This window comes from Tasmannia lanceolata, unplaced genomic scaffold, assembly GCF_043159265.1.
Source record: "Tasmannia lanceolata isolate RefF3 unplaced genomic scaffold, GAP_Taslan_0.1 ptg000023l, whole genome shotgun sequence".
In the NCBI taxonomy this organism is placed as follows: Eukaryota; Viridiplantae; Streptophyta; class Magnoliopsida; order Canellales; family Winteraceae; genus Tasmannia; species Tasmannia lanceolata.
In genome coordinates, this window is record NW_027518700.1 from 21767208 (window position 1) to 21793083 (window position 25876).

The window sequence follows — 25876 nt, forward strand, 5'->3', positions numbered from 1 at the left end:
AAATACTGTGAGGACCACCACATCATAGGATGATCTAAACCGTCCATGTGATGGAACACAACGTAAATAGGTTGTGCCTCAAAAATCATTTCCATAGGATGATCCTAGCCCTCCGATCTATAGAGGTTTCCATAAATAATAATATGTAATTTCTCGATAGATTAGAGGGCTAGGATCATCCTATGGAAATGATTTTTTTTGGCACAACCTATTTACGTTATGGCCCGTCAAATGGGCGGTTTGGACCATCCTATTATAGTGTGAGAATAAACACAGTAAAAAAAAAAAATACAGGTGACCCGCCGGTCCACCCAGACTGCACTGATGTGCCCAAAGTCACAGGGTAGCACAATGATCTAATTTTCTTTGATGAAATGAAGTTGGTCCTCCAGCCACTTGACGCTGATCATGATCACAATTGGAGGATGCCATAGCTCCAAAGTTAGGCTAATCCAACAATCCTAAGCATTTAATTAGTGAACAAAAGTATTCAATGTCTCAAATTAAGAACGTAAGTCTGGATCAGATGGTTAGGATTGCTGAGCAGCTGAGCTTTATGGTGAAGATTGGAGCAGACTCCAGTGGAAGTAGGATCATTACACAAAAAGCAAAAGAAAAGAAAGAGAGGATATGTCCAACCACGTAAGAAACCAAACCAAGCCAATGAGGCGTCTAATAGTGGATGATACTAATTTTAATACATGCCTATCGCTTCCCTCTCTTTCACTCTCAATATGGCAACGCTTCCATTCCATGTTCGTTGAGCACGGATTGTTCCCAGTGCAGAGTCCCATGAAAATGGAGGCTCTTTTATCTTTTTTTTTGAAAGGTAACGATAATTTTTATTCCGTAAATAGAAGGGTACAAGATGTCCCCACAGGTGTTACATTGATCAACGATACCCCATAGGACCCAGAGGTAATTATAACCCAATGTCCATAGTTACAATACGCGTTGGTGAAATATCAACCCCTTCCTTAGCTAGAACATAGGGCATGAGAGTTTACCGATCTCCTCTGTGCCCAATCAGAGGTTTGATGATCCAGCGTACAGTACAATCTCCACGGATCAGATGGCCTTCCAAGAGCCCACCCAATCGCGTTGGCCGAATCACCTTCGACCATGAGGGACCCAAGGTTGTTAGATGCGTACCATTTTAGGCCAAAGACGAGAGCCTTTGCCTCAGCCTCATTGGCATCACAAACACCAACAGAGCTGGAGAAAGACATAATGGTGAGGCTCGTGGAGTCCCTAATAAGACCCCCAATACCGGCTCTTCCAGGATTTCCGATAGAACTTCCGTCAAAGTTTAGTTTAAGCCATTCATCCGGGCGTGGAGCCCAACATGGAGTGATGCTACAGGACCGCCTTCGTTCCGAAATGATGATGATCCAATTGCGCAGGGCCACTCCGATGGGATACGGAATACCAGCACGACAGTGAGACCATGAGATAAGGGATATGCGAATGTCCAGAACGAGATGCTGCCATGTTATAGATTTATTGAGGAAAATTCGACAGTTCCTCTCTCTCCAAAGATGCCAAATAACCGCCAAAGGAAGGGCTTTCCACATGCTTTGCCCGATGCAGGCATTAAATGCACCGGCCCAGTGAAGTATAATAGAAGATATCTGATTGGGTAATACCCAGTCCATACGAAAGGCTTTAAACATGGCCATCCACACCCTGTGCGCGAAGTTACACAGGACGAACAAATGATCCAAAGACTCCACCTCAGCTCAACATAGAACGCACCAGTTTGGCATGTGAAAACCCCTTTTCTTCAACCGTTCACAAGTGTTAATGCACCCATGACCAACCGTTCACGCGAAGGCAGCAACTCTCAGAGGAACAATGGAATCCCATACGCTAGAGATCCTAGAAATCTTCCCTTGGTCATCAGTCAGGAGACGAAAAAAGGATCGAACAGAAAAAACTCCCCTTGGGGTCAGGGGTCCAGATCCAACTATCTTCCACATTGGGGGACAGATAGTATGGCTCCAATATTTGTAGCAAAGATGTAAAGAGGCAGATTTCTTCGTCTTTAAGGTCCCTTCTAAGACGGATATCCCAGAATGAATTACCGTGACTGTCGCCTCTTTCGAGATAGTCAGCAATTCTAGCTCCTGGATCAACGGCTAAATGGTATAAATCAGGGAACGCATCCATAAGGCGAGTGTCACCCGCCCATAGGTCCTTCCAAAATCTCACATTGTCACCTTTTCCCACTTTGAAACGAATGTTAAGAGCAATGAGGGATCTGGTACTGGAAATTGATCACCACGTTGCAGATCCCCTTCCCGATTAAGGGCTATTAAAATCCCATTCACCCCAACCACATCCATATCTTTCCCTTATAATATCATGCCATAAAGCCTCCTTCTCAACCCCGAATCTCCGTATCCATTTCCCCAATAGCGCCTTATTACGGGTCCTCATGTTTCCAATGCCATTGCCGCCATTATCAGTTGGGAGTGTTGGGATCCGGGTACTGGAAATGGAGGCTCTTTATCAGTTGGCAGTGTTGGGACTAGCCTTTTTAAGGGGAGGCTGCCCAAGCCTTTATAAACCTTCCACACCAATTCACTTTTTTTGATGTGGGATCTTTGCTTTCGTGTAACTCCCAACTAGCAGTTATGGTAAATCTAAATTTGTGGAACAATGCGTACAGAATCATCTTCCCACTAGTAGAGGGACCAATGGGCTAGACCTAAACATTCATTTTGCCCAAACATTATCCACTAAATTTTGCACCTACCCCTGCATGATGCAGAGATCACCATGGGGTGATCCAAACTGATGGAGGCATGTAATTTGGATGGACATTCAACAATAGTTGAAGGGTTAGCTCATCCATGGTGCGACAATCATTAAATAGGTAAGCGGTGAGCCCCACATACTTTCTTCGCTCCTCGCACTAAAGATTGCTTAACTCGAATAGATTGTCCTGAAAAAGATCTATTCCAAAATGAGAGTTATTCATTATTTGCTGTTAGAATATTTGTAGATTAGGCAACTTAGATTAAGAAAACAGCTCTGATGAAGCTCGTACTAAAAATCAGCAACTTGAATGCCAGCAGATGATATACAAGTTCTAAAGTAGCATACTACAGAGTACAGAGGAACCATGTTTGTTTTGTTCGGCAAAATTTACAATGGAATAACTCTTATGCTGCTTCAGATTAAATATAAGACTAAATTGATTTGCTTTCACATGCAATGTTTTGCTCAACCATTTGCATTCCTTTTTTACTTCCCTAGCTTGTTGTCCACATGTATACCTGACCCCCACCTGTGGCGCAAGCCAGGGTTCCCTCCCTGTAAGGATGTGAAGCAAAGCGGCAAGGAATTGCTGTCATGTACGGGCTCTCCAAAGCTTTGGCCGTTTGCTTAACAGTGGAGATAACGTCCACTGCCCTTTTCATATTACCCACGAAGAGATATGAATCGTCCCATCCCCATATGGCTCTGTAACATCACACGAAAAAAATATTGTTAAAAGAACAGCTATAAACAAATCTCTAGGACATTCAGCAAAGATATTGCATGACAATAAAACAAATGTGGACATGTCTGTCAGATAATAGTGAAACCATTATCTTGGAGTAGGCAATGAGGAGTGTTTTCTCTGCTAATCACTTTTTCAGATGGAGGGCAAATCTTGCGAGGCTACAAGAATCAGTTCATCGGAAATGGTGTTCCAATATAATGATGATTTACCTAGTGGAAGCTTATAACCGATAACCAGAGAACCCCTATTCATCAGTGAATTATCGTGCATGTGATCTGGATAACATGGAAAAGGAATCTTGTGTAAACTGTGGCACTGCACCACCAATATATTAGGTGGTGTTTCTAGGATGTAAAACTTTAAATCCATGGTAGATAATGTCTGTGGTTGTTGTATGTGGGAAGCTAAAGAGGACAAGGTACTAAAGTTGTTAAAACGTTTGGAACCAGCTTCTACACAGAAAGGAAGTATACCAAACCCCTGCATATATCTGAATATGGAAAAAGGTAAACTCCACACTTCCGTGATGCCAGGGGCAACATAAATCAGGTCTAATCTTTTGGGGATATTCACCACGATATTCACAACGGGAATAAAAATCTTTGGATAAGCCGTTCCCTGGATTAATTATCTCGCTTGGATAAGTTTTATCTTGAAATTATCTCGTCTTCAGTTCAATTTTGATCTACTAATTTTATCCAACAACAAAGGTCGACATGAACAGTAGATATCAAGTCTTTCCAAGGATAAAATAAACCCCGGCTTGCTTCCATGATGAACACCCTCCTTTCGGCGGATTACAGGTGCAGCCACTTGGATTCGCTTAGAGCTTGGTTGATAACACTGAGTTTCATCCAAACTAAACAAAAGAAATTAAGTTTGACTGATTTCCTTCATTAATACAAGAGTTGGACCCAATATGTGGGTTTTTAGTAAAACCTAGTTTTTTTTATTTAATAAATGGCTCAATGAACAGATTAGAAAAATGTCAGAGAGTGCAAAGCAAAAGGATGTTAGTTGAGGTGAAGCTGGATTTGGTGGAATCTTTGCATTGATGGGCAATGGCTATAGTGGAACTTGAATCTGAAGCTGGGACCGAGTGGGAGTATAATTAGATGTTAGAAAAGATTACTGTAATTGGATGTTTTCTTTGCTGACCTTTCAAAAAAAAAAAGATTACTGTATTATAAGGCCATGAAATTTGCATAAAGTTTGAGTGGCCTTCAGGAAATCTGTTTTTAATTAACTGGCTATGAAACAGGCAACTCATTGCTACTGTGTTTGTCAAAATTTTCCACTTTTCCCTTCATTAACTTTAAGACTCGTGACACAAAAATAAGAACACTACTAGATTTGGCTGAAACCGTGAAAAAATAAGAGAGCTTCAGAAGCATTTGAGTGTTGCACAGAAAGCCTGAAAGCCCAATACCCCCTAAAGTGCACTTGTAATCATCTTTTACTTAATAAATGATATCTTTCTTCCAAAAAGAAAAAGACCACCTGCAGTACTATATCTAGCAAACATGGCAGTCTCAAGTAGTTGAAAAGATTCACACTTTAAGAAAGCAGAAGGCATTGTGAAACAGATCACACTAAAAATTTCAAGAGGCAAATCCTTACCTATCACTATCAGACTCCATAATAAAAAGACTCCATAATAAAAAGGCCTAAATATCCGAGAAATCTGTAAAAATATGTCGTATAATTTTTATTTTTGCAGATGAAAATTAATCTCATGGACATGGGAAGCTAGCAACAACTTCAGGATAAAAAAGATCCTACCATTTAGTTATATAACAACGTAACGGATGAAAATTAATCTCATTTGGGAAGCTAGCCACAATTTCAGGAAAGGGAAGATCCTACCAGTTAGTTATATCAAGACACAACATCAAGCACACTTTTTCTCAAGGCACGAAAACATAATAACTCATGTACCCAAACAAAATGCCATACCTGAAGGAAGAAATCCATCTACCAGTCTGATTATTATGTCTAATCATGGCCATATCCCCAAAATCAACACCACTCAGTAATCTGATATTGTCTTCGTAACTGTGTAAAATGATTAAAACAGAAAATTAGTGAGGCTCCACCCATCATATCCCTGATTGAAACATATTTCAGAAGTGTCACTTCTCACCAGTTAAGTTACTATCACGGTGACAAATATTGATTTCTGGAATTCACAAGTTCATGTGTCTATCAGACATGTGTGATAGAAAGTATTGGAGATAATAATGAATAATTACATAAGTGGATACAAATCCTAACTTGGCAAATCCATAAATTGGCAGTAAAATTGAGGAAATCTGCATAGGAGTAGACGGGGCTGGTACACAGGGAAAAACAGGAGGGATATGCTTTAAGTCACACAATGATGTCTAAGCTTTGAGCATGAGGTCCCTCAGAGAAGAAAGAAAGTTGCAGTGGGCGGAAGCAGTCATCGTAGAACTTTGGTCCAGACAACTGGGGCATCCTTCTTGGGACCCACGGAGTCAAAATGAAAGTGAGTTAATCCAACCTCTGTTTTCCTAGAGAATATTCACTAGCTTAAAACACACAATGAACAGCTTTCATGTAATTTGTCAAAACTCAAAAGATCTTTGGCTACCTAAGAGGATATGCAACATTGCAACAGCTATTTCTATGGATAAGGGTCACTGAGATTCCTAACTCAATAACCTTCAACGAGTACCTAATAGGATATGCAACATTGCAGCATCTACTGCCATGGATAAGGGTCACCGAGATTCCTAACTAAATAATATTTGACAAGAACATTTCATGAGTCCGTATTTATTTAATTTTTTAAAAGGTTCATTTCATGAGTTTGTATCCCTACAATTAGGGCTGTGAATTTTCTGGAGCTGTCAATTTCATTCAAAGGCACCCAGTCAGGCTTAGATTGTCCTTGTTGCAGAATGTCATGTGCTTCCAAGTAAAATTAGTGGCAAACAAGTTACACGGACCTGATAAATACATGATGAACCTGAACTCAAAATTGGAAGGAAAAAAAACAAGGTGAAAGAACTCAATAACAAGCTAAAATAATGAAGGCACTAGTCTGACTATTTCATTCTTTTGAAGGTAGGGGTAATATTATTGAGTAACTGTGTTTCATATATCTGAAACCATTATTAAACAAAACCATACACATACTTCCTGAAATCTAAAGAGAGATATTGGAGAAGTACCTTGTCGTCGCAAGACATCTTCCACTTGGTGAGAAGTATGCAGAATGAACAGCCTTCTGATGCTCTACCGTTTTGAGACTTTTTGGGTAACGGACATTAATACTTCTCAAATCCCAAATGCAAGCTGTTCCATCCGTTGAACTTGTAGCCATCAAATTGGTGTTTTCAGGGTTGAAATCTATGGAGTTGATCCTGTGGGCATGCAGGATAGACGAGGTTGAGATGCATCCTGCTCTTTCATCCCAAACCTTCAAATTACCATGAGCCTCAGCAAAATATATGGACTTTATATCATTTGGCCGCTGAGAGAGGGAGAAAATAGCATCGTCGCTGGAATAAACCATATTAAAGCTCTCTTTTCCGATATCCATCAAACGAATGAATCCATCATAGCTGCTGGTGAAAATCTGCACAGAGTATTCGATAGTCAAGCAATGAGTTCATTTACAACAATGAGACTAAATATTCATTGGAATGATTACACGTGCCTTTTGGAGTACTAACAATTGGTAAATGTCTATCTAAAAAAATTTAACATTATTGAAAAAACAGCACTTGGTAAATGTTATAAGAGTCATACAGTATAAAGGAAGGCATTTCAACAGATGAATTCCGATTCAGCTCAGGAAAGTCAAAAGAGAAAGAATATTGAAGTTATATCTATTATAGAAACTGCCTTGGCTCATGATACACATGTCACTTTAGAATTTTATGGTGCACGCACACTCTCATACACTATTCATGTCATTATGTTTGGCAGCGTTTGTTGTAGCTTAGCGAATCACACACAACGTTGATAAATCCTCTGCTATTCAATAAGGCCTGGAGAAATTACTCATAACCTCACTATACATGGCCAACACTAGCCGAGAGGAGTCTATTTTAAGGACAGCTTGAGTCGACGCTTGAAAAACAATTCCTGATTTTTTTTATCCGATTTCATCCTCATCTCCGCTTGACGCGTGAAAAACAATTCCTGGAAGACAAATGGCATAGTTCCATCGCCTTTCCCAGCTTTTCCACTCCTTTTTGTTTGTCTCTTCATGCAAATGTTTAGGAAAGAATGCTTGAAAGTTGAAACATCTAAAGTTGTTTGTTAGTTGCTACTGGGTGAATGTAGGTGCTAAGGGTTCTTATACACTGGTGTAGATAAGTTAGCTTAAAATACAGTGGGGGCCCACTCGAAGAAAAGATTTAAGTGTTGGTTTTCCTGAAAGATTTTGGGTAAATTCCGAAACTTTTTAGCTGAACCTTTGAGAAAATTAAGAAATTTGTTTTCTTAAAGTAAAGCATGTATCTTCTTAAACGCCTTAGGTGTAGAGTAGCCCCAATATCATTTTGATAAGGAAATTAGAGTGATATGTATGTGATAGAAAGTTTGAGAAGTTACATGATATCAAGCTTCAAGAGTTTTTTATATGGTGTACGCAATGCACACTGGCACACCGGAAAAAAAAAATCATTATTGGAAGACCCAAACCATTAATTTTTTGGGCCCCGATTTAAACAGGCCGTGCCTCGAAAACCATCTACATTGGATTATCCTAACCATCTGATGTGTAGACGTTTAAAAAGGATGGCACGCATAAAAAACCTTTACAAACCCAAAAAAGTGAATGGTTTGGATCATCAAATAATGTGGTCCCCACTGAGTTTTTTCGGTGTACTTGCACGTACGTGCGGACACCATACAAAAACTACTAGTTTCAATCACATAACATCATACCCATGGATTTAAATTTCAGTTTCAGTTTCAGTTTTGGCCTTGGCCGAACAGAAATTTCGGTCGAAATCAGGTAAAAAAAATTAATCAATTAATTATTTCGGTAATTTCGGCCAAAAACTTGGTAATTTTGGCTGAAATTTAGGAAAAATATTAAATTTTTGAAAAAAAAAACTCGGAATTTCGGCCGAAAGAAATTTGGGAAATCCAAAATTTTGGATTTCATGAAATTTCGTTTTGGTCCCAACCGAAATCCAAAATTTCGAATTTCGGACGAAATTTAAAACCATGATCACATCAGGGATAATGTGAGTATATGATAGAATTGTACCACTGTAAGACAGTACATGTTGAATAATTAGATCATGGACTAGTAGTTACTGGTTTCCAAAGGTTTTGCCAAAAAATTGTTCATTACCTACGCTGGTGGAACTTTCACTTCTGAAGATTATTTATAGAAAACTAAAGTTTATTTTCAGTATTGAAGGTAATTGTGTCCAACTAGTGTAAGGATTAGACTTGGTCAATTTGAGCCGGGTAGATTCTTTCACCTTTCTTCATGAAAAATTTCTAAAGGATTTGTTAGCCAACCCCACCAAGTTTGGGATAAGGTTTTAAATGTCGGTTTCGGCGATCCGAAACCGAAGTATTTCGGTTTCAGTGGAAATTTCGGCCAAAATCATGTAAAATTTGGACAAATTTTTTTTTTTTTTTTTTTAAATTTCCACCAAAATGTATAAAATTTTGGTCATTTCTATGGAAATTTCGGCCATTTCAGTGGATATTTCGGTAATTTCGGTGGCAATTTTGTAATAAAAGGTGAAAAACAAAATTTCGGTCTGAAATTTCAGATTTCGGGGAAATCAAGTAAAATTCCGATTCAATGTACTTTTGGTTTCGGTCCAAATAATATTATGTATACCATTTCATTGACAAGTCTTTGATATTGGCCATTCAGCCATTGGCTAAATTTTGAGGTATGCATGCCATTTCGCATTTCTTTCATTATTGCATTGACTTCCCATGAGAGCTGTAACATAGTTGGCATGCATACCTCGGAAGATTCACATCTTTCAACCAAGAAAACCAATTCTATCAGGTTTTCGGTTGGATTTTATTGCATCCAAAATTCATTTAATTGAAAAAAGTGGTATTAAACAGAAATGTTCATCATAACACATCATGTGTAATTTACAATATAATTTCAGAAATAACTTCATGTGGTTACAATGGCACAATAGTACCTTTCCAGAGCGAAATTTATCAACAATGCCATTCATCATTTTCCGCGACATCTTCTTCAGTCCATAGTGAAATCCCACAAGGAACTCGCATTTCCAAAAATTTAGGGATTCTATTTTCCCAAGTATAAATGCTAATGATCTTGCAATAATGATCCTCTTCACAAAAACAATACATTTCACGTCTGCTTGTAGCCTGACATAGAACCAAAGTGGAAATAAATTTCCTATCGAGATGTCAGGTAAATGAGATGAGCCAAATACTATTTATTTTACCAACAGATAGACAACATATATCAAAAACTATGTAAAAACTTCCTAGTTCTGTACATATAATCTAAGCCTCGATAATTTCTGTAGAAGGATAGGGCACTAACCATGCTTCAAATCCTAGATTGAACAGTTCCAAAGGAATATTGAAATTAACGCAAAAAAAAATAAATTAACTGGGGATGAGCAACATAAACTATTCATTGCTTATAGACTGCTTATAAAAATAGTGGCAGAAGTAGAAAAGTTCCACAATGCAGAAAACATGGTGCATTTTTAGAGGTGTTGATATATTTTGCCTTATACCTCATTGAAGGGGATCATCACTTATGAGGGGTATTCTTGTAATTATTAATGTATGTGCTTTATATATAATAAACATATAGAGTTGTGGGTATCATCAAGAAAACCCACAAACACTTTTCCCCTCCTCTCTTCTCCTTTGTTCTTCTTTTCTTGGTTTGTTTACAAGATTAAATCATACCTTGGTATTAAAGAAAAAAAGGATGTAGAGTACTATTGCTGCTCTTTTTTCAAGTTTTGGGGCTCTCATTACTGTAGTAACCGTTACCACGTGCCCCTCGTAGAGAAACATCCGACCGTTAATCTTAGGAGTGATTTTTAGAAACATAGATAGCTTCCTCTACAAGTTTCATACCTTTGTATTGAGAATTCCTCAACCTCGCTCTAGAATCAAACCAACCCAAAAACCCTAAAAACTAGAAACCCAGTGTTAGGCCTAAAATCAGTAACAGGTACAGCAGTGATGTAAGAGCTGAGCTGGATGGCTAGGGGAGCTGAGTCCTGAAGGACCGGGGTGAACGAGGAGTGAGGTGGTCGAGAGAGAGAGTCCTGCTATGAGGGCTGAGTCCTGCACAAGGCAAGCGAGGTCAGAAGACCAGACCGGGTTTTACTCCGGACAGGCCCTTCGACACTCAAGTCAGTATGAGCAGGAGTGAAGGGGAGATGTCTAAGAGTTTAGGGAGAGAAGGGATTTTCGCATTACCCATTGGTTTGAGCTTTGAATCCCTTTTTATAGGGAAAACCTGGTGAGGTGTCCTGGACAGGTGTCCAGGACAGATGGCGGCCTGTAAGAGGCTGGAGTTCACCTACTCCAGGACAGGTGGCAGGCTGTGAGTGGCTGGAGTTCACCTACTCTGGGACAGGTGGCAGCCTGTGAGTGGCTGGAATTCACCTGCTCTGGGACAGGTGGCAGCCTGTGAGTGGCTGGAATTCACCTGCTCTGGGACAGGTGGCAGCCTGTGAGTGGCTGGAGTTTTTACACCCCATCAGTTGCCCCCCAGTTTTCCAAGTCATTGAGTGACTTGGGAAAGTGTGGTTGATCGCTTATCTGGATGGACAGGTGTTGTGTGGAAGTGAATCGGAGGGTTCAGTCTGGAGGTCCAGTCCGGAGTCCAGCTGGAAGTGGAGTCCGGAGATCCAGTCCGGAGTCCGGCTGGAAGTGGAGTCCGGAGATCCAGTCCGGAGTCCGGCTGGAAGTGGAGTCCGGAGATCCAGTCCGGAGTTCGGCTGGAAGTGGAGTCCGGAGGTCCAGTCCGGAGTCCGGCTGGAAGTTGAGTCCGGAGGTCCAGTCCGGAGTCCGGCTGGAAGTAGAGTCCGGAGTCCGGCTGGAAGTGGAGTCCGGAGTCCGGCTGGAAGTGGAGTCCGGAGATCCAGTCCGGAGTTCGGCTGGAAGTGGAGTCCGGAGTCCGGCTGGAAGTGGAATCCGGAGGTCCAGTCCGGAGTCCGGCTGGAAGTGGAGTCCGGAGTCCGGCTGGAAGTTGAGTCCGGAGGTCCAGTCCGGAGTCCGGCTGTAAGTTGAGTCCGGAGGTCCAGTCCGGAGTCCGGCTGGAAGTTGAGTCCGGAGGTCCAGTCCGGAGTCCGGCTGGAAGTGGAGTCCGGAGGTCCAGTCCGGAGTCCCGCTGGAAGTTGAGTCCGGAGGTCCAGTCCGGAGTCCGGCTGGAAGTTGAGTCCGGAGGTCCAGTCCGGAGTCCGGCTGGAAGTTGAGTCCGGATGTGGACTCATTTTTGTCGTCTAGCGGCCAGTCCGGTTCGGACCGGACTGGTTTTTGTCGTTTTGTTGAAACGCGTTATATATCCAGTTCGGATTTTCCCGGACTGATTTTTGTCGTCTTGCGGCCAGTCCGGTTCGGACCGGACTGGTTTTTGTCGTTTTGTTGAAACGCGTTATATCCAGTTCGGATTTAAAGATCCAGTACGGAGTACGGAGCATGGAGTGCGGAGCATGTAGTACGGAGCATGGAGTGCGGAGCATGTAGTACGGAGGGGAGATGTGAATTTTCATGCACGTAGGAACACGCGCGTGCTTGATCGTATTTTTGAGTGGGAGAATGTGTCCGTCATAAATATGGGACACGTGGCGCCATTCGAGTGTCCTCGAGATGCGTGCGTCGTATTTAATGCCCCACCGCCTCTGAAAAGCTATAAAAGGAGGTTTTACCCCCTTTCATTCTTTCCTTTTTACTTTTCATCTTTTCTTCTTTTTCTTGCTCTGGGAGCTTCGACTTCTCAGTTCTCAGTTCGCAGTTCGCAGTTCGCAGTTCGCAGTTCGAGTTGCGCAAGGACTTGACGAGCTCCACTCACCGGTATTCCTCTCAGCCCTTCTCTTTACTACATGTCTGATAGTAATTCGAGTTCCGAGTCCGGTACGGAGTCCTCCACTAGCAGTAGTTCAGAATTTAGGCCGCCGCAGGAGCCTGTAATGGCTAGGACGTCCGCTAGAGTAGATCTTGTAGATAGTGACGACGAAGGGGACAAGGAGGAGGTGTTTTTAGACTTAAACGCCACTCCACTCCCCACTGTTAGTCTCTCCCGAGCAGAAGGGAGTGTTGAAAGTGACGTTGCTGAGGCGTCTACAACATTCCCTCCTGGTCAGGCGGTGGAGGTAGTCGCTAGAGCGCGGATGGATGCCAACCCGAAATACAACCTGCGAGCTCTAGTCGAAGAGAACTACCTCACCAGGTCCATGCTAGGCGACATTAGGAATAAGTACTGTGTGCCTCCAAGATTTGAACTGAAGGCAGCTATAGAGGGAGACAGAGCCTGTAACGAGAGTCGAGATCTCTGTATTTATGAGGAGTCAATGAGGGCGGGACTCCGATTTCCTCTGCACCCATTCTTCGCAGCGGTGCTTCGATACTACGAACTGGCCCCAGCTCAAGTAGCTCCGAACTCATGGAGACTACTGACTGGGTTCTTGTATCTTGTCCACGGCCGGTTAGAGAGGAGCGTGAGCTTGTCGCTATTCCGTGCTTGTGCACATCTGAAGAGGCATAAGGAAGGGGGCTGGATCTACATCAGCCAGCGCCCTGAACTCAAAATCATCACCAGTATCCCCTCGTCAATACATTCATGGAAGAATAGGTTCTTCTACGTCGAGGATAAGGAGGTCAGTGAGCCCTGGCCTGTCCCTCTAGTGTGGGACACTCCGGACACTTCCAAATTAAGTCGAAAGCCGCTCCTCGAGAGTGAGGACAAAGAGACTTTCGCCTTGATGCGGAAGGAGATTGAGCAATCAGGCCTTATCCGCTGTACAGAGTTCTCAGGAGAGGAGGTGCTAGTTGGACTGGGCGTGAGTGCCGCGACTCCAGAACGTATGTAGCTAGACTTGTCTTTTAAAATATGTTTACTTTTATATGCTTGCTTCTGACTGCTTGCTTGTCTGGCAGAAATGAAGAAACAATCGACTGTCGAGAAGATAAGACAGGGAGCCCAGCCACGGGCACAGGAGGGTGCTGCACAGGCACAACAGGAGCGCCATAAGAGAAAGGCGACTGTACTGGGGAGTCCGGCCCCGTCACAGGGCACTCCTCCCCCATCCCAGAGGCCCAAGACTACGGTGAAGCTAATAGGCCCCTTTGCTCAGGGCGGTGGCTCTTCTAAGTCCGGTGGTGCTTCTACCGGAACCGGTTCTGGGGCTCGTCCTCCTACGGGGCTTAGTGAGCACGTCTTTCGACCCAATTTGGCCGTTCTGAAGGATGACACTGCCCTAGGCGAGAGCCGAGTGGCAGCAGAGATCATGAGCAAGTGTTTGCTGCGGAAGGACAAGCAACAGATCCTTCACGAGCCGCCAGCTACAGGAGAGGAGGCTGTGCTATCCTCAGCTTACCAGGTAAGGAAGTGGTGATCCGTTTGCTAACTTTCTGCCCATTTCTTCCTTTCACCATACTGATGCCTGTTTCTTTCTTCAGATCTTGCTCTACTATAATGACCTCAAGGAGAAGAGTAAGAAGTTCTCCCAAGCCATTACTGCATCTGAAGAGGTGAACGGAAAGTTGGCCGCTGAGGTGCAGGAGCTTCAAACGAGCATCGGGCGAGTAGAGGAGGAGAAGAGGTTGTTGAAGGAGGATCTGGCCGCAGAGAAGAAGAAACTGGTCAAGGCTGCTGAAGCCATGGAGGCTCAAAGAGGAAGAGCCACTGAGAGGCAGGAGAAGGCAGTGAAGGAGGCCACAGAGGCGAAGGAGGCTGAACTTTTCAGCCTGTCGAGCGAGGCTTATAGTCTTGGATACTACGACTGCCTCCAGGAGCTCCAGGCCTGCAATCCAAACTTATTGATGCAGAACATGACTCTCCCTGCCAGGCCGAAGATTACTGATGAGGAGCCAGATGCTCCTGCTGATGCTCCTGCTGACATCACCTCTCTTCCAGATGCTTAGTATTATTATTATTTTTTTGACCTCTTTTTGTAATGGTCCTTGAGACCCTACAGCTCTTACCAGCCTTTTTAAAGTGAATTTTGTAATGGCCCTCGAGGCCCCACATATTCTGATCAATGAAATCACATGTCTGTCTCTGATACTTCTCAACTGAGTGATTTGCTTGACTGTGTCTTTTTAATTTTGATAACCTGGGACTGAGGCTGTTGATAGTCGAATTGTGACGAACTGGTCTTTTAACAAGTACCCAAGTTCAGGAACAACAAGTACCCAAGTTTTGTGAACTGGGTTTCCAGTAAGTACCCAAGTTTTGTGAACTGGGTTTCCAGTGAGTACCCAAGTTTAAGAACTGGGTTTCCAGTGAGTACCCAAGTTTTGTGAACTGGGTTTCCAGTGAGTACCCAAGTTTTGTGAACTGGGTTTCCAGTGAGTACCCAAGTTTAAGAACTGGGTTTCCAGTGAGTACCCAAGTTTTGTGAACTGGGTTTCCAGTGAGTACCCAAGTTTTGTGAACTGGGTTTCCAGTGAGTACCCAAGTTTAAGAACTGGGTTTCCAGTGAGTACCCAAGTTTTGTGAACTGGGTTTCCAGTGAGTACCCAAGTTTAAGAACTGGGTTTCCAGTGAGTACCCAAGTTTTGTGAACTGGGTTTCCAGAGAGTAAGAGTGAAACAAAGTCTGCAAAAAGATTATTTATTTATAACAACAAATTGACAAATTTACAAAGTCACCTTTTTACGCTGTACATTTTGTCTATTGATAATATCTCCTGAGATTTTTGGAGTTCCAGGCGTGAGGTAATAAGTGCTCTTCCAGTGTCTCCAGTTTATAGCTTCCTGGCCGGATAACTTCTTTCACTCGATATGGCCCTTCCCAAGTCGGGGAGAGTTTCCCGACTTTCGTCGGTTGGGAGACGGCTGCCTTTCTCAGGACTAAATCTCCTGTCCTGAATTCTCTGGGGCGAATCTTGGAGTTGTGATAATTTGATACCCTCTGCTTATAAGCGGCGACCCGGATTCGAGATTCTTCCCGGATTTCTTCTAGTAAGTCGAGATCGGCACGGAGCCCGTCGCCGTTAAGCTGCTCGTTGAAGCTGGTGATTCGGGGAGACGGAGCGCCTATATCGACTGGTATCACAGCCTCAGTACCAAAGGAAAGGTTGAATGGCGATTCACCAGTCGTCGTGCGAGGAGTAGTGCGGTAAGCCCACAGAACGTGGTAGAGCTCAGCTGCCCAACGGCCAGCTTTTTCGTCCAGCCTCTTCTTTATCCCCTGAAGCAGGATTCTATTAGTTACTTCCGTTTGCCCATTGGTCTGGGGGTGAGTGATTGAAATATTAAATAACCGCAAGTGCACGGATCGTGTAAATACGGGTCGAACTCAAGGAAGAGAAATCTAGTTGTCAATCCTATTCTTTTACCGATTAGAATACTAGCTATGATATAATGTTGCCTGGAATAGACTCAGGATTTCCGTGGACTTAGACCTCGGAGCCAACACTATATATAAGCTTATATTCTATTCAATCTAAGAATCAAATTCAACTATGATCTTGATTTGGAAATCTTAATTTAGGCAAAGTGTACCAAAATTCTAATGATCTTGATTAACTACTTATCTAATCTAATTAGAAAACTAAAATTCTAAAGGCCTAAGTTAATTGAAAAATTGCAAAAGTAATTTAGAATAGTGTAAAAACCTTAATTCAATATAAAAGATTACTTAGGGTTAGAATCCACCATGGGTTTGGATTAAATTGATTAATTAAAACAACTCTTGAATTGGGTTGAAAATTCGATTAACTAGTCAATAAAGAATAAGATCAAAGGGATGTCATTCCTTATAAGTAATTAATCAAACCCACTCTCCAATTTACATTGATTATATAGAACTTTATATTTGTTAATCAACAATTATTCATACGAAAGGGAAAAGCCAATGGCATGAATGATTGGGATTTTCCAAACACAAACTCCTACACAATTTTTCAATTGAGTAGATTGATTTAATTGTAGTTATTTCTCCTTCCCCATGGTTTCAACTAAACCCTAAGTAAATAGGATTTAGTTACTCATGAAGAAGGGAAGAAAAACAAAAATAAACGAGATAGATGGGAGAAGAATTGCCATATAGAACTTGAAAGAAAATTAAACAAAAACTAATTACTTCTTCACTAACTTGAATTGAAACAAAATTACATGAAATTGAACTTAAAATAAATAACAAAAATTAAATAGAACTTAGTCTTTTTCTCCTCCAACTTTGGTTGCATCTTCCTCCTTCAAGCTTTAATGTCACCTTGAGTTTGAATGGTGGTGATGATGCCTTGGATTGAGAGTTGAAAAGAAAAAGAAAAAGAAAAGAACAAGAAAACCTAAGGGAGAGAGCTTGAGAGTAGTGGAGAGAAAAAGAGAAAAAAATAGAGTGAAAAGAATGTCTTCTTTTTTCCCATATGTAGCTTTCTTCCCCTTCTATTTTTATCTCCAAGAAAAGACACAATCTTGGCATCTTTTGTATTTTTGGCAACCCCACCTGTCTTTGGCAATTTCTGAAACTTTTAGTATTTGTTGGTAAGAGCAAACTTACTCTTTTCTTTCTTCACAATTTCAGCAACTTAGCACCCATTTTTGGTAAGTTGTCTCTTCCTTTTTGACCTTCCAACGTAGGAATATGGGTTAAGATTTTTGCTACAAGACGAAATAGAATGATTATGCATATATTATACACCATATAAAATCTCATACATAAAGGGAATGAATTTTAGCAAATGCAAGTGGGTCCCACATAATTGAATATATATAAATTACATGCAATTAGAAAATACGTGGGAAAGGTGGAGAATTTGGCAACTCTTTGTTTCCTTCTTTGGTGGGTTCCACTTATATTATATAATATATATTGCAAGCCAAAAACCAAAAACGTGGGATGCTTTCCCAATCCAATAGAGAGAGCCACACGTGGGTCCCACCATTGCATGTAGAAAATTGCAAAGTATTTCTTTTCTTACAAATTCAAAAACGTGGGCTGCATGCATGCTATATTTTTACCCATGTCCAAGTGGGTCCCACGTGAGTATGCATGTGTAGCAATTAGGAAATATTGCCTTCCAAAAAGTGGCTGCATGTGATTTCTTGAAGCAAGAATAGAACAAGAAAATTCTATACATGGCATCTTGCTCACTGCCATGGTCAACAATTCCAAAGTTTTTAGAATTTTCAAATTAGTAACCACAACCCCTTTTTCCCAACGTTTTCTGAATTGAGGCAAACCTCAAGTGGGCCCAAATTATAAAAGTGAAGCTTCTATTTATCAAAGAATAGATATGCTATTTTCCATGTTCGAGAATGTTTACTTTTTCTTGATCCATCACTTTCTAAAAATTCCATCACTTTCTAAAAATGCTAATGTAGTTCCCTCTTTTAGAGAAAGTGAATTGCGCATCATGGCATGATCCAAACCACCAATATGAAAGTCTCCATAGTGGTTTTCATAGAGCAATCTAACCGTCCAAATAGTGGGCGATAATGTAAATTGGTTGTACTCCTCTAATTCATCTCCATAACTTGATCCGAACCATCAATTTTAATGAATGTTAGTAAAACCCCTCAAATCATTTCCCACGGCCGATCCAAACCATTCACTTTATTGGGACATTACAATTCCAATAATATGATCTTGTCCGGATATATCAACAAATCCAACAGTTGGGTTGCCCAACAAATGGTCTGGATCATCATATATAGTCAAAATTTCCACCCTCTTGGTCTCTTGTGAAATTCAGCCAACATTGGAAATTGGTTATTTCTCTTCAATATTTCATCTTTTAGCTTCAATTCCTTCAAAAATCCACTTAGAACCCTGAAACACCAAAAACAAGAAAATACCTTAGTAGCACTGCTTTAAAGGACAAAATATGTGTGTTTCCTATCACTACCATTCACACATAAATGTGTTCATCAAATTCCCCCATACTTGAGCTTTGCTTGTCCTCAAGCAAACAAAAAGAAAAACTAAAACAAAATAGGAATAAAATAAAATCCTAACTCACTTTCGTAGGAATCACGATTGCACTTAGCAGGTGCAATAAGCCTTTAAACCCCTAGGTTACCCTAGTGGACGAGTTTTGTCTCGTGAGTGTTTGCAGTGAATATACACCCAAAATTCTAAAAATAAACTTTTCTTTCAAATCCCACTATAGAGTAAAGCCAAAAAAAAATTTCAATCCTTTTTCTTTGATAAATTGCTCAAAATAGAAGAACAAGAATACCCCCATACTTAAACTTTGCATCCTATCCCAAGTTGAAAAAATTAGAAAAATATTTTAATCAAGGAATCCTCTTTTGAATTTGTCATACTTTGCTCCCTTAAACTTGCCTCTAATGTAATCGTACCATAAAAGAAATTTGATTCGGAAACTTCGTAGAAAACTTACAAATTTATATGGTCCACCATACTTTCAACTTTTCCCATAGTTTCTAAGAATAGAACTCTTTTTTTTTTTTTTTTTGTAATCCTCTACTGCTTTTGGCGTGAATGACATGCAGGGCATGCACCAGACACCCAGGCTACTAAGCAGTGTCCGACTAATCTTTGATTTGCATATGTCATAGACATTGATGCATATGAGTTCAAGCTTTACTTTTGATTACGTGCAATGCTTTGATTTATTAAGCTTTCTAATTGACCCATGTATGGAGTTTTCAGTCAGTTGCTCTGAAGCCAGTTGGCTTTAAGGAACTAGGCATAAAAACCCTTCAGACTTAATAGCTCAAGTCAACAAGGCTACAAATCAAAACTATAATCAAGAAGCAAACTTTCTAAAAATCATTCATTCTTTCTTTGTTTCAACCTTTCTTTCCTTTTTATCCATACCATATAAAAAGCAAGTTTCTATTTCTATTTCTTATTCAAATCCTTTTAAAAAGAAAGATTCCAAAAGAAAACAAAACTAAGAAAGGAAAGTATTCTTTCTAATTTTTCAAATTCCAAAATTAAAATATCCACTAACTTTATTTCTTAAAATAAGAGAACAACTTTCTTTCTAAGAATACCAAGTTCTTTCTAATTTGCGAAAAATTACCAAAAATAAAAAGAAAGGAAATTTTCTAACTTTAACTATAGAAAAGATTAGAAAAGAAAGTTTCTAAAAGCTACCCCCCCATACTTGAATCATGCAGTGTCCTCAATGCATGCAAAAATAGAAACAAGGACAATAAAGAGAAGAGAGGGGCATACCTTTTTCTTTTAAGAGAGATTTGAATAAAGAGGCTCATGAAGATCCATGACCTCTTCTAAATTAGATCTTGGTAACTCAACAAAGGACTTCAATCTGAGTAAATGAAACTTGTCCTTCCAAGTAGAGTCCTTATTTTCTTTTAAAAAATTAATTAACTCTTCTTGTTGGGTCGAGTTTAAGTCCATTTTGATTGTCACAGGAGATGTGCAAGTCTTACCCAAATATGCTTTTCTTAAATTTGAATGCAAAGGCGGCAAATTTAACTGTGGGGCCTTTTTGGGTGGAGACTTGGGAAGGGGCGGAAATAGGGATGCTCCAAATTCTATTTGTTGGATGCTAAGGTCATCAGAAAAGGAGTCCCCTATATCTCTTACATTCTCCAAGCCTTCTTCATCCAGAGCTTCTTCAAATCCTGCATTCAAAATATTTTCACAATTAGTCTCAGGAGAGGAGTGCAACATATTAATTTCTTCTTGTAAATTAGGTTGCTTACCTAATCTAAAAACATTAAAGTCCATGGAAGCATTCCCAAAAGTTAATTTCATTAAACCATTTCTACAATCAATTAAGGCGTTGCTCGTAGCAAGGAAAGGCCTACCAAGAATTATAGGAATTTGATCCTTGATATTAGCAACGGGCTCAGTTTCTAGCACAATGAAATCTACAGGAAATAAGAACTCTCCTACTTTAACTAAGACATCCTCAACCATCCCTTTCGGTTTCTTCATTGATCTATCCGCCAACTGAAGAGTGACGGTGGTGGGTTTGAGTTCTCCTAATCCTAATTGTTTAAAAACAGAAAGAGGTAATAAATTCACACTGGCCCCTAAATCTAAAAGAGCATGATTAATATGAGTATTTCCAATAGTGCATGCAATGGTAGGACATCCCGGGTCCTTGTACTTAGCCACCATCTGTTGAGACAAGATGGAACTAATGTTTGCAGCCAAGAATGCCTTCTTGGGTACATTAGACTTGCGCTTTTGTGTGCACAAGTCTTTTAAAACTTTGGCATAAGTCGGGACTTCGGAAATCGCATCTAACAATGGAATATTAATTTGCACTTGTTTAAACATATTTAAAATTTTCTCCTTAGCAGCCACATTTTTATTATTAGCAAGTCTCCTTGGAAAAGGAGCTTTAGGCACATACTCTTTTTCAGGTGGAGAAACTGCCTGCTCTGTACTTACCTGTTCGGGCTCTTCTTCGGAACCAATGGAGGATGACTCTTTACTTACCTTAAGTGGAGATTCTTGAGCATCTTTAGAAGGTTCGGATCTGCCCTCCTCCCTTTGATATTCTCTGCCACTCCTTAAAGCAAATACAGTGTTACAGTGATCGGAGGGCTCCTGCTGCGGCAAGTTTGGTTGCATGGCATTCAACTGATTTACCTGTGGTTGTTGATTCCCATTTATGGCCACATTCCTTGGATTAGGAACTGGTTGACTTGGCATCTTCCCCTTTTCCCTTTCATGCAAGGCCATGGCAAGTTGGGAGATTTGTTTCTCCATATTGTGTTGGCTTGTCATGAAAGTGCTAGTGAGAAGTTCTATGCTCTTTTCTAAGGAAGTTATGCGTGCCGACTCCCCTTGTTTTGGAAAACCCGGTGGTTGCTGATTTGAAACATTATTTAAAATTGGGTTTTGAAAAGGTGGAGGTGTGGTTAGGGGTGGTCGAACATTCATAGAAGGGAAGGTGGGCCCAGGTTGGCCAAATTGGCCTTGACCTTGGAAATTTGATGGCCCTCCTTGATAATTCCCTTGATTCCAAGAAAAGTTGGGATGATTCCTCCATCCCGGATTATATGTGCTACTATATGGATTATTTAAAAACATGGCACTTGCATTTTCATTAGAATTACCAAATTTAGCAAGAGTTGGGCACTCTTCCATGACATGGTCCGTGGCTTGACACCAATTGCACATAGGAACACTATGTGCAATTTGATGGACCTGTGAAGGTCCTTTGACAACTATTGCTTCTAGCCTTTTGATTAGGCTATCAAGATGGGCCTCCTTAGCCACGGCACCCTCTATTAGAAATCCCTTACCTGTGTTGGCTCTCTCACCTTCTTGAGTGGATTCCCACTCTCTTGTTTTTTCCGCCAAATCAAGTAAGAAGTTCCATGCCGCGGCCTCATCTGTGAAAGATGTAAAACCGTTAGGACACATGGACTCAAGAAGTTGCTTTGTTTGGTAATCTATGCCCTCATAAATAATTTGGCATAAATGCCACACATCAATTCCATGGTGAGGACACTCTTGGAGTAGGTCCTTGAACCTCTCCATAAACTTAGAAAATGACTCTAATGGCTTTTGTTTGAATTGTAAAATATCATTCCTAAGCTTATTAGTTTTATGTAATGGAAAAAACTTTTTTAGGAAAGCGACGGCGAACTCCTCCCAAGTGGTGATGGAGTTCGTTGGTAAGCCATAGAGCCACTTTTTAGCTCCCTCCTTGAGTGAAAACGTAATAAACCGCAACTTTACCGCATCATCGGTAAGTTGTTGCATCTTAATTAAAGCACATACATCTTCAAACTCACGCAAAAATAAATAAGCATCCTCCGAAGGGAGGCCATGAAAATGAGGAAGCAAAGAAATAAATTGCGATTTTAGCTCAAAATTATTGCCCTGCGCAACTGGCAATCTAATGCAAGAAGGTTGCGCGGTTCGGGCCGGATAGAAGCGATCGCGTAAACTTTTTGGCGGCTCTTGTTCTTCCGCCATGGCTACTTGATTTGGATTTGGTTCAATGTCTTCCTCCGTCTCTAACTGGTTTGCTCTTTTTAGTCGATTGGCCGAGTTCCGCACCCAACCTTCACTCATAAACACAGGAAAACCAAGTAAGAGAGATGGATAGCCAAGAAACAAAAAAAATATAACTAAAATAAAAATAACTACTAATCTAACACTTCGAATAATTAAGATTCTAATGCAACTCTCTTCCCCGGCAGCGGCGCCAAAAACTTGATTGAAATATTAAATAACCGCAAGTGCACGGATCGTGTAAATACGGGTCGAACTCAAGGAAGAGAAATCTAGTTGTCAATCCTATTCTTTTACCGATTAGAATACTAGCTATGATATAATGTTGCCTGGAATAGACTCAGGATTTCCGTGGACTTAGACCTCGGAGCCAACACTATATATAAGCTTATATTCTATTCAATCTAAGAATCAAATTCAACTATGATCTTGATTTGGAAATCTTAATTTAGGCAAAGTGTACCAAAATTCTAATGATCTTGATTAACTACTTATCTAATCTAATTAGAAAACTAAAATTCTAAAGGCCTAAGTTAATTGAAAAATTGCAAAAGTAATTTAGAATAGTGTAAAAACCTTAATTCAATATAAAAGATTACTTAGGGTTAGAATCCACCATGGGTTTGGATTAAATTGATTAATTAAAACAACTCTTGAATTGGGTTGAAAATTCGATTAACTAGTCAATAAAGAATAAGATCAAAGGGATGTCATTCCTTATAAGTAATTAATCAAACCCACTCTCCAATTTACATTGATTATATAGAACTTTATATTTGTTAATCAACAATTATTCATACGAAAGGGAAAAGCCAATGGCATGAATGATTGGGATTTTCCAAACACAAACTCCTACACAATTTTTCAATTGAGTAGATTGATTTAATTGTAGTTATTTCTCCTTCCCCATGGTTTCAACTAAACCCTAAGTAAATAGGATTTAGTTACTCATGAAGAAGGGAAGAAAAACAAAAATAAACGAGATAGATGGGAGAAGAATTGCCATATAGAACTTGAAAGAAAATTAAACAAAAACTAATTACTTCTTCACTAACTTGAATTGAAACAAAATTACATGAAATTGAACTTAAAATAAATAACAAAAATTAAATAGAACTTAGTCTTTTTCTCCTCCAACTTTGGTTGCATCTTCCTCCTTCAAGCTTTAATGTCACCTTGAGTTTGAATGGTGGTGATGATGCCTTGGATTGAGAGTTGAAAAGAAAAAGAAAAAGAAAAGAACAAGAAAACCTAAGGGAGAGAGCTTGAGAGTAGTGGAGAGAAAAAGAGAAAAAAATAGAGTGAAAAGAATGTCTTCTTTTTTCCCATATGTAGCTTTCTTCCCCTTCTATTTTTATCTCCAAGAAAAGACACAATCTTGGCATCTTTTGTATTTTTGGCAACCCCACCTGTCTTTGGCAATTTCTGAAACTTTTAGTATTTGTTGGTAAGAGCAAACTTACTCTTTTCTTTCTTCACAATTTCAGCAACTTAGCACCCATTTTTGGTAAGTTGTCTCTTCCTTTTTGACCTTCCAACGTAGGAATATGGGTTAAGATTTTTGCTACAAGACGAAATAGAATGATTATGCATATATTATACACCATATAAAATCTCATACATAAAGGGAATGAATTTTAGCAAATGCAAGTGGGTCCCACATAATTGAATATATATAAATTACATGCAATTAGAAAATACGTGGGAAAGGTGGAGAATTTGGCAACTCTTTGTTTCCTTCTTTGGTGGGTTCCACTTATATTATATAATATATATTGCAAGCCAAAAACCAAAAACGTGGGATGCTTTCCCAATCCAATAGAGAGAGCCACACGTGGGTCCCACCATTGCATGTAGAAAATTGCAAAGTATTTCTTTTCTTACAAATTCAAAAACGTGGGCTGCATGCATGCTATATTTTTACCCATGTCCAAGTGGGTCCCACGTGAGTATGCATGTGTAGCAATTAGGAAATATTGCCTTCCAAAAAGTGGCTGCATGTGATTTCTTGAAGCAAGAATAGAACAAGAAAATTCTATACATGGCATCTTGCTCACTGCCATGGTCAACAATTCCAAAGTTTTTAGAATTTTCAAATTAGTAACCACAACCCCTTTTTCCCAACGTTTTCTGAATTGAGGCAAACCTCAAGTGGGCCCAAATTATAAAAGTGAAGCTTCTATTTATCAAAGAATAGATATGCTATTTTCCATGTTCGAGAATGTTTACTTTTTCTTGATCCATCACTTTCTAAAAATTCCATCACTTTCTAAAAATGCTAATGTAGTTCCCTCTTTTAGAGAAAGTGAATTGCGCATCATGGCATGATCCAAACCACCAATATGAAAGTCTCCATAGTGGTTTTCATAGAGCAATCTAACCGTCCAAATAGTGGGCGATAATGTAAATTGGTTGTACTCCTCTAATTCATCTCCATAACTTGATCCGAACCATCAATTTTAATGAATGTTAGTAAAACCCCTCAAATCATTTCCCACGGCCGATCCAAACCATTCACTTTATTGGGACATTACAATTCCAATAATATGATCTTGTCCGGATATATCAACAAATCCAACAGTTGGGTTGCCCAACAAATGGTCTGGATCATCATATATAGTCAAAATTTCCACCCTCTTGGTCTCTTGTGAAATTCAGCCAACATTGGAAATTGGTTATTTCTCTTCAATATTTCATCTTTTAGCTTCAATTCCTTCAAAAATCCACTTAGAACCCTGAAACACCAAAAACAAGAAAATACCTTAGTAGCACTGCTTTAAAGGACAAAATATGTGTGTTTCCTATCACTACCATTCACACATAAATGTGTTCATCAGTGAGCAACCGAAGTGAATCTCTGTTCAATTTTTAGGTCCGAGCAGAACTTTCGAAAGTTCCGGCAGTCGAACTGTTTGCCATTGTCTGTGATCAAGATACGGGGAATCCCAAATCTACAGACTACTGCCTTCCAGAAGAAGTTCTGCACATTCTGCTCAGTGATCTGGGCCAGAGGTTCTGCCTCCACCCACTTAGTGAAATAGTCGATCGCTACTACCACGAACATGCGCTTTCCAGAGGCCGGTGGGAAAGGGCCTAGGATGTTTATCCCCCATACTACGAAGGGAAGCGGACTAATAATTGGAGCCATTGCTACGGCAGGCTGGTGGATGCTAGGAGAGAACTTCTGACACTTCTCACACCTTTTAACCAGATCCAGGGCATTCTGCCTGATAGTAGGCCAATACAGTCCTCTGAGC

At 40.3% G+C, this 25876-nt stretch overlaps 2 protein-coding genes and 1 non-coding gene across 3 annotated transcripts; 2 read left to right on the forward strand and 1 right to left on the reverse strand.

Annotated features, from left to right (window-relative positions):
- Positions 1 to 3042: 3042 nt before the first annotated feature.
- LOC143856268 (DNA damage-binding protein cmr1-like) lies at positions 3043 to 9772 on the reverse strand. The gene is made up of 4 exons (XM_077366436.1): positions 9676 to 9772; positions 6709 to 7115; positions 5468 to 5566; positions 3043 to 3468 (listed from the first exon to the last, which is right to left on the reverse strand). Exons 1-4 carry the CDS (start codon positions 9724 to 9726, stop codon positions 3258 to 3260), a joined length of 768 nt encoding a protein of 255 aa, XP_077222551.1. The 5' UTR covers positions 9727 to 9772; the 3' UTR covers positions 3043 to 3257.
- A 4200-nt stretch (positions 9773 to 13972) lies between these two features.
- On the forward strand, positions 13973 to 14674 carry LOC143855675 (uncharacterized). Its single transcript, XM_077365741.1, has 2 exons — positions 13973 to 14073; positions 14153 to 14674. The coding sequence occupies exons 1-2, from the start codon at positions 13981 to 13983 to the stop codon at positions 14615 to 14617; spliced, it is 558 nt and encodes a 185-aa protein (XP_077221856.1). The 5' UTR covers positions 13973 to 13980; the 3' UTR covers positions 14618 to 14674.
- Positions 14675 to 22092: 7418 nt separating this feature from the next.
- LOC143856841 (small nucleolar RNA R71) lies at positions 22093 to 22199 on the forward strand. The gene has a single exon (XR_013238385.1). It is a non-coding gene; the product is annotated as a small nucleolar RNA R71 (small nucleolar RNA).
- The last annotated feature ends 3677 nt before the right edge of the window (positions 22200 to 25876 follow it).

Coding starts and splice junctions, on each gene's coding strand:
- LOC143856268 (XM_077366436.1), bottom strand. CDS start 9,726: ATGTCGCGGAAAATGATGAATGGCATTGTTGATAAATTTCGCTCTGGA. Junction 7,116..9,675: donor ATAAATTTCGCTCTGGAAAG/GTACTATTGTGC, acceptor TACTCTGTGCAG/ATTTTCACCAGCAGCTATGA. Junction 5,567..6,708: donor AGATGTCTTGCGACGACAAG/GTACTTCTCCAA, acceptor CATTTTACACAG/TTACGAAGACAATATCAGAT.
- LOC143855675 (XM_077365741.1), top strand. CDS start 13,981: ATGAGCAAGTGTTTGCTGCGGAAGGACAAGCAACAGATCCTTCACGAG. Junction 14,074..14,152: donor TGCTATCCTCAGCTTACCAG/GTAAGGAAGTGG, acceptor TTCTTTCTTCAG/ATCTTGCTCTACTATAATGA.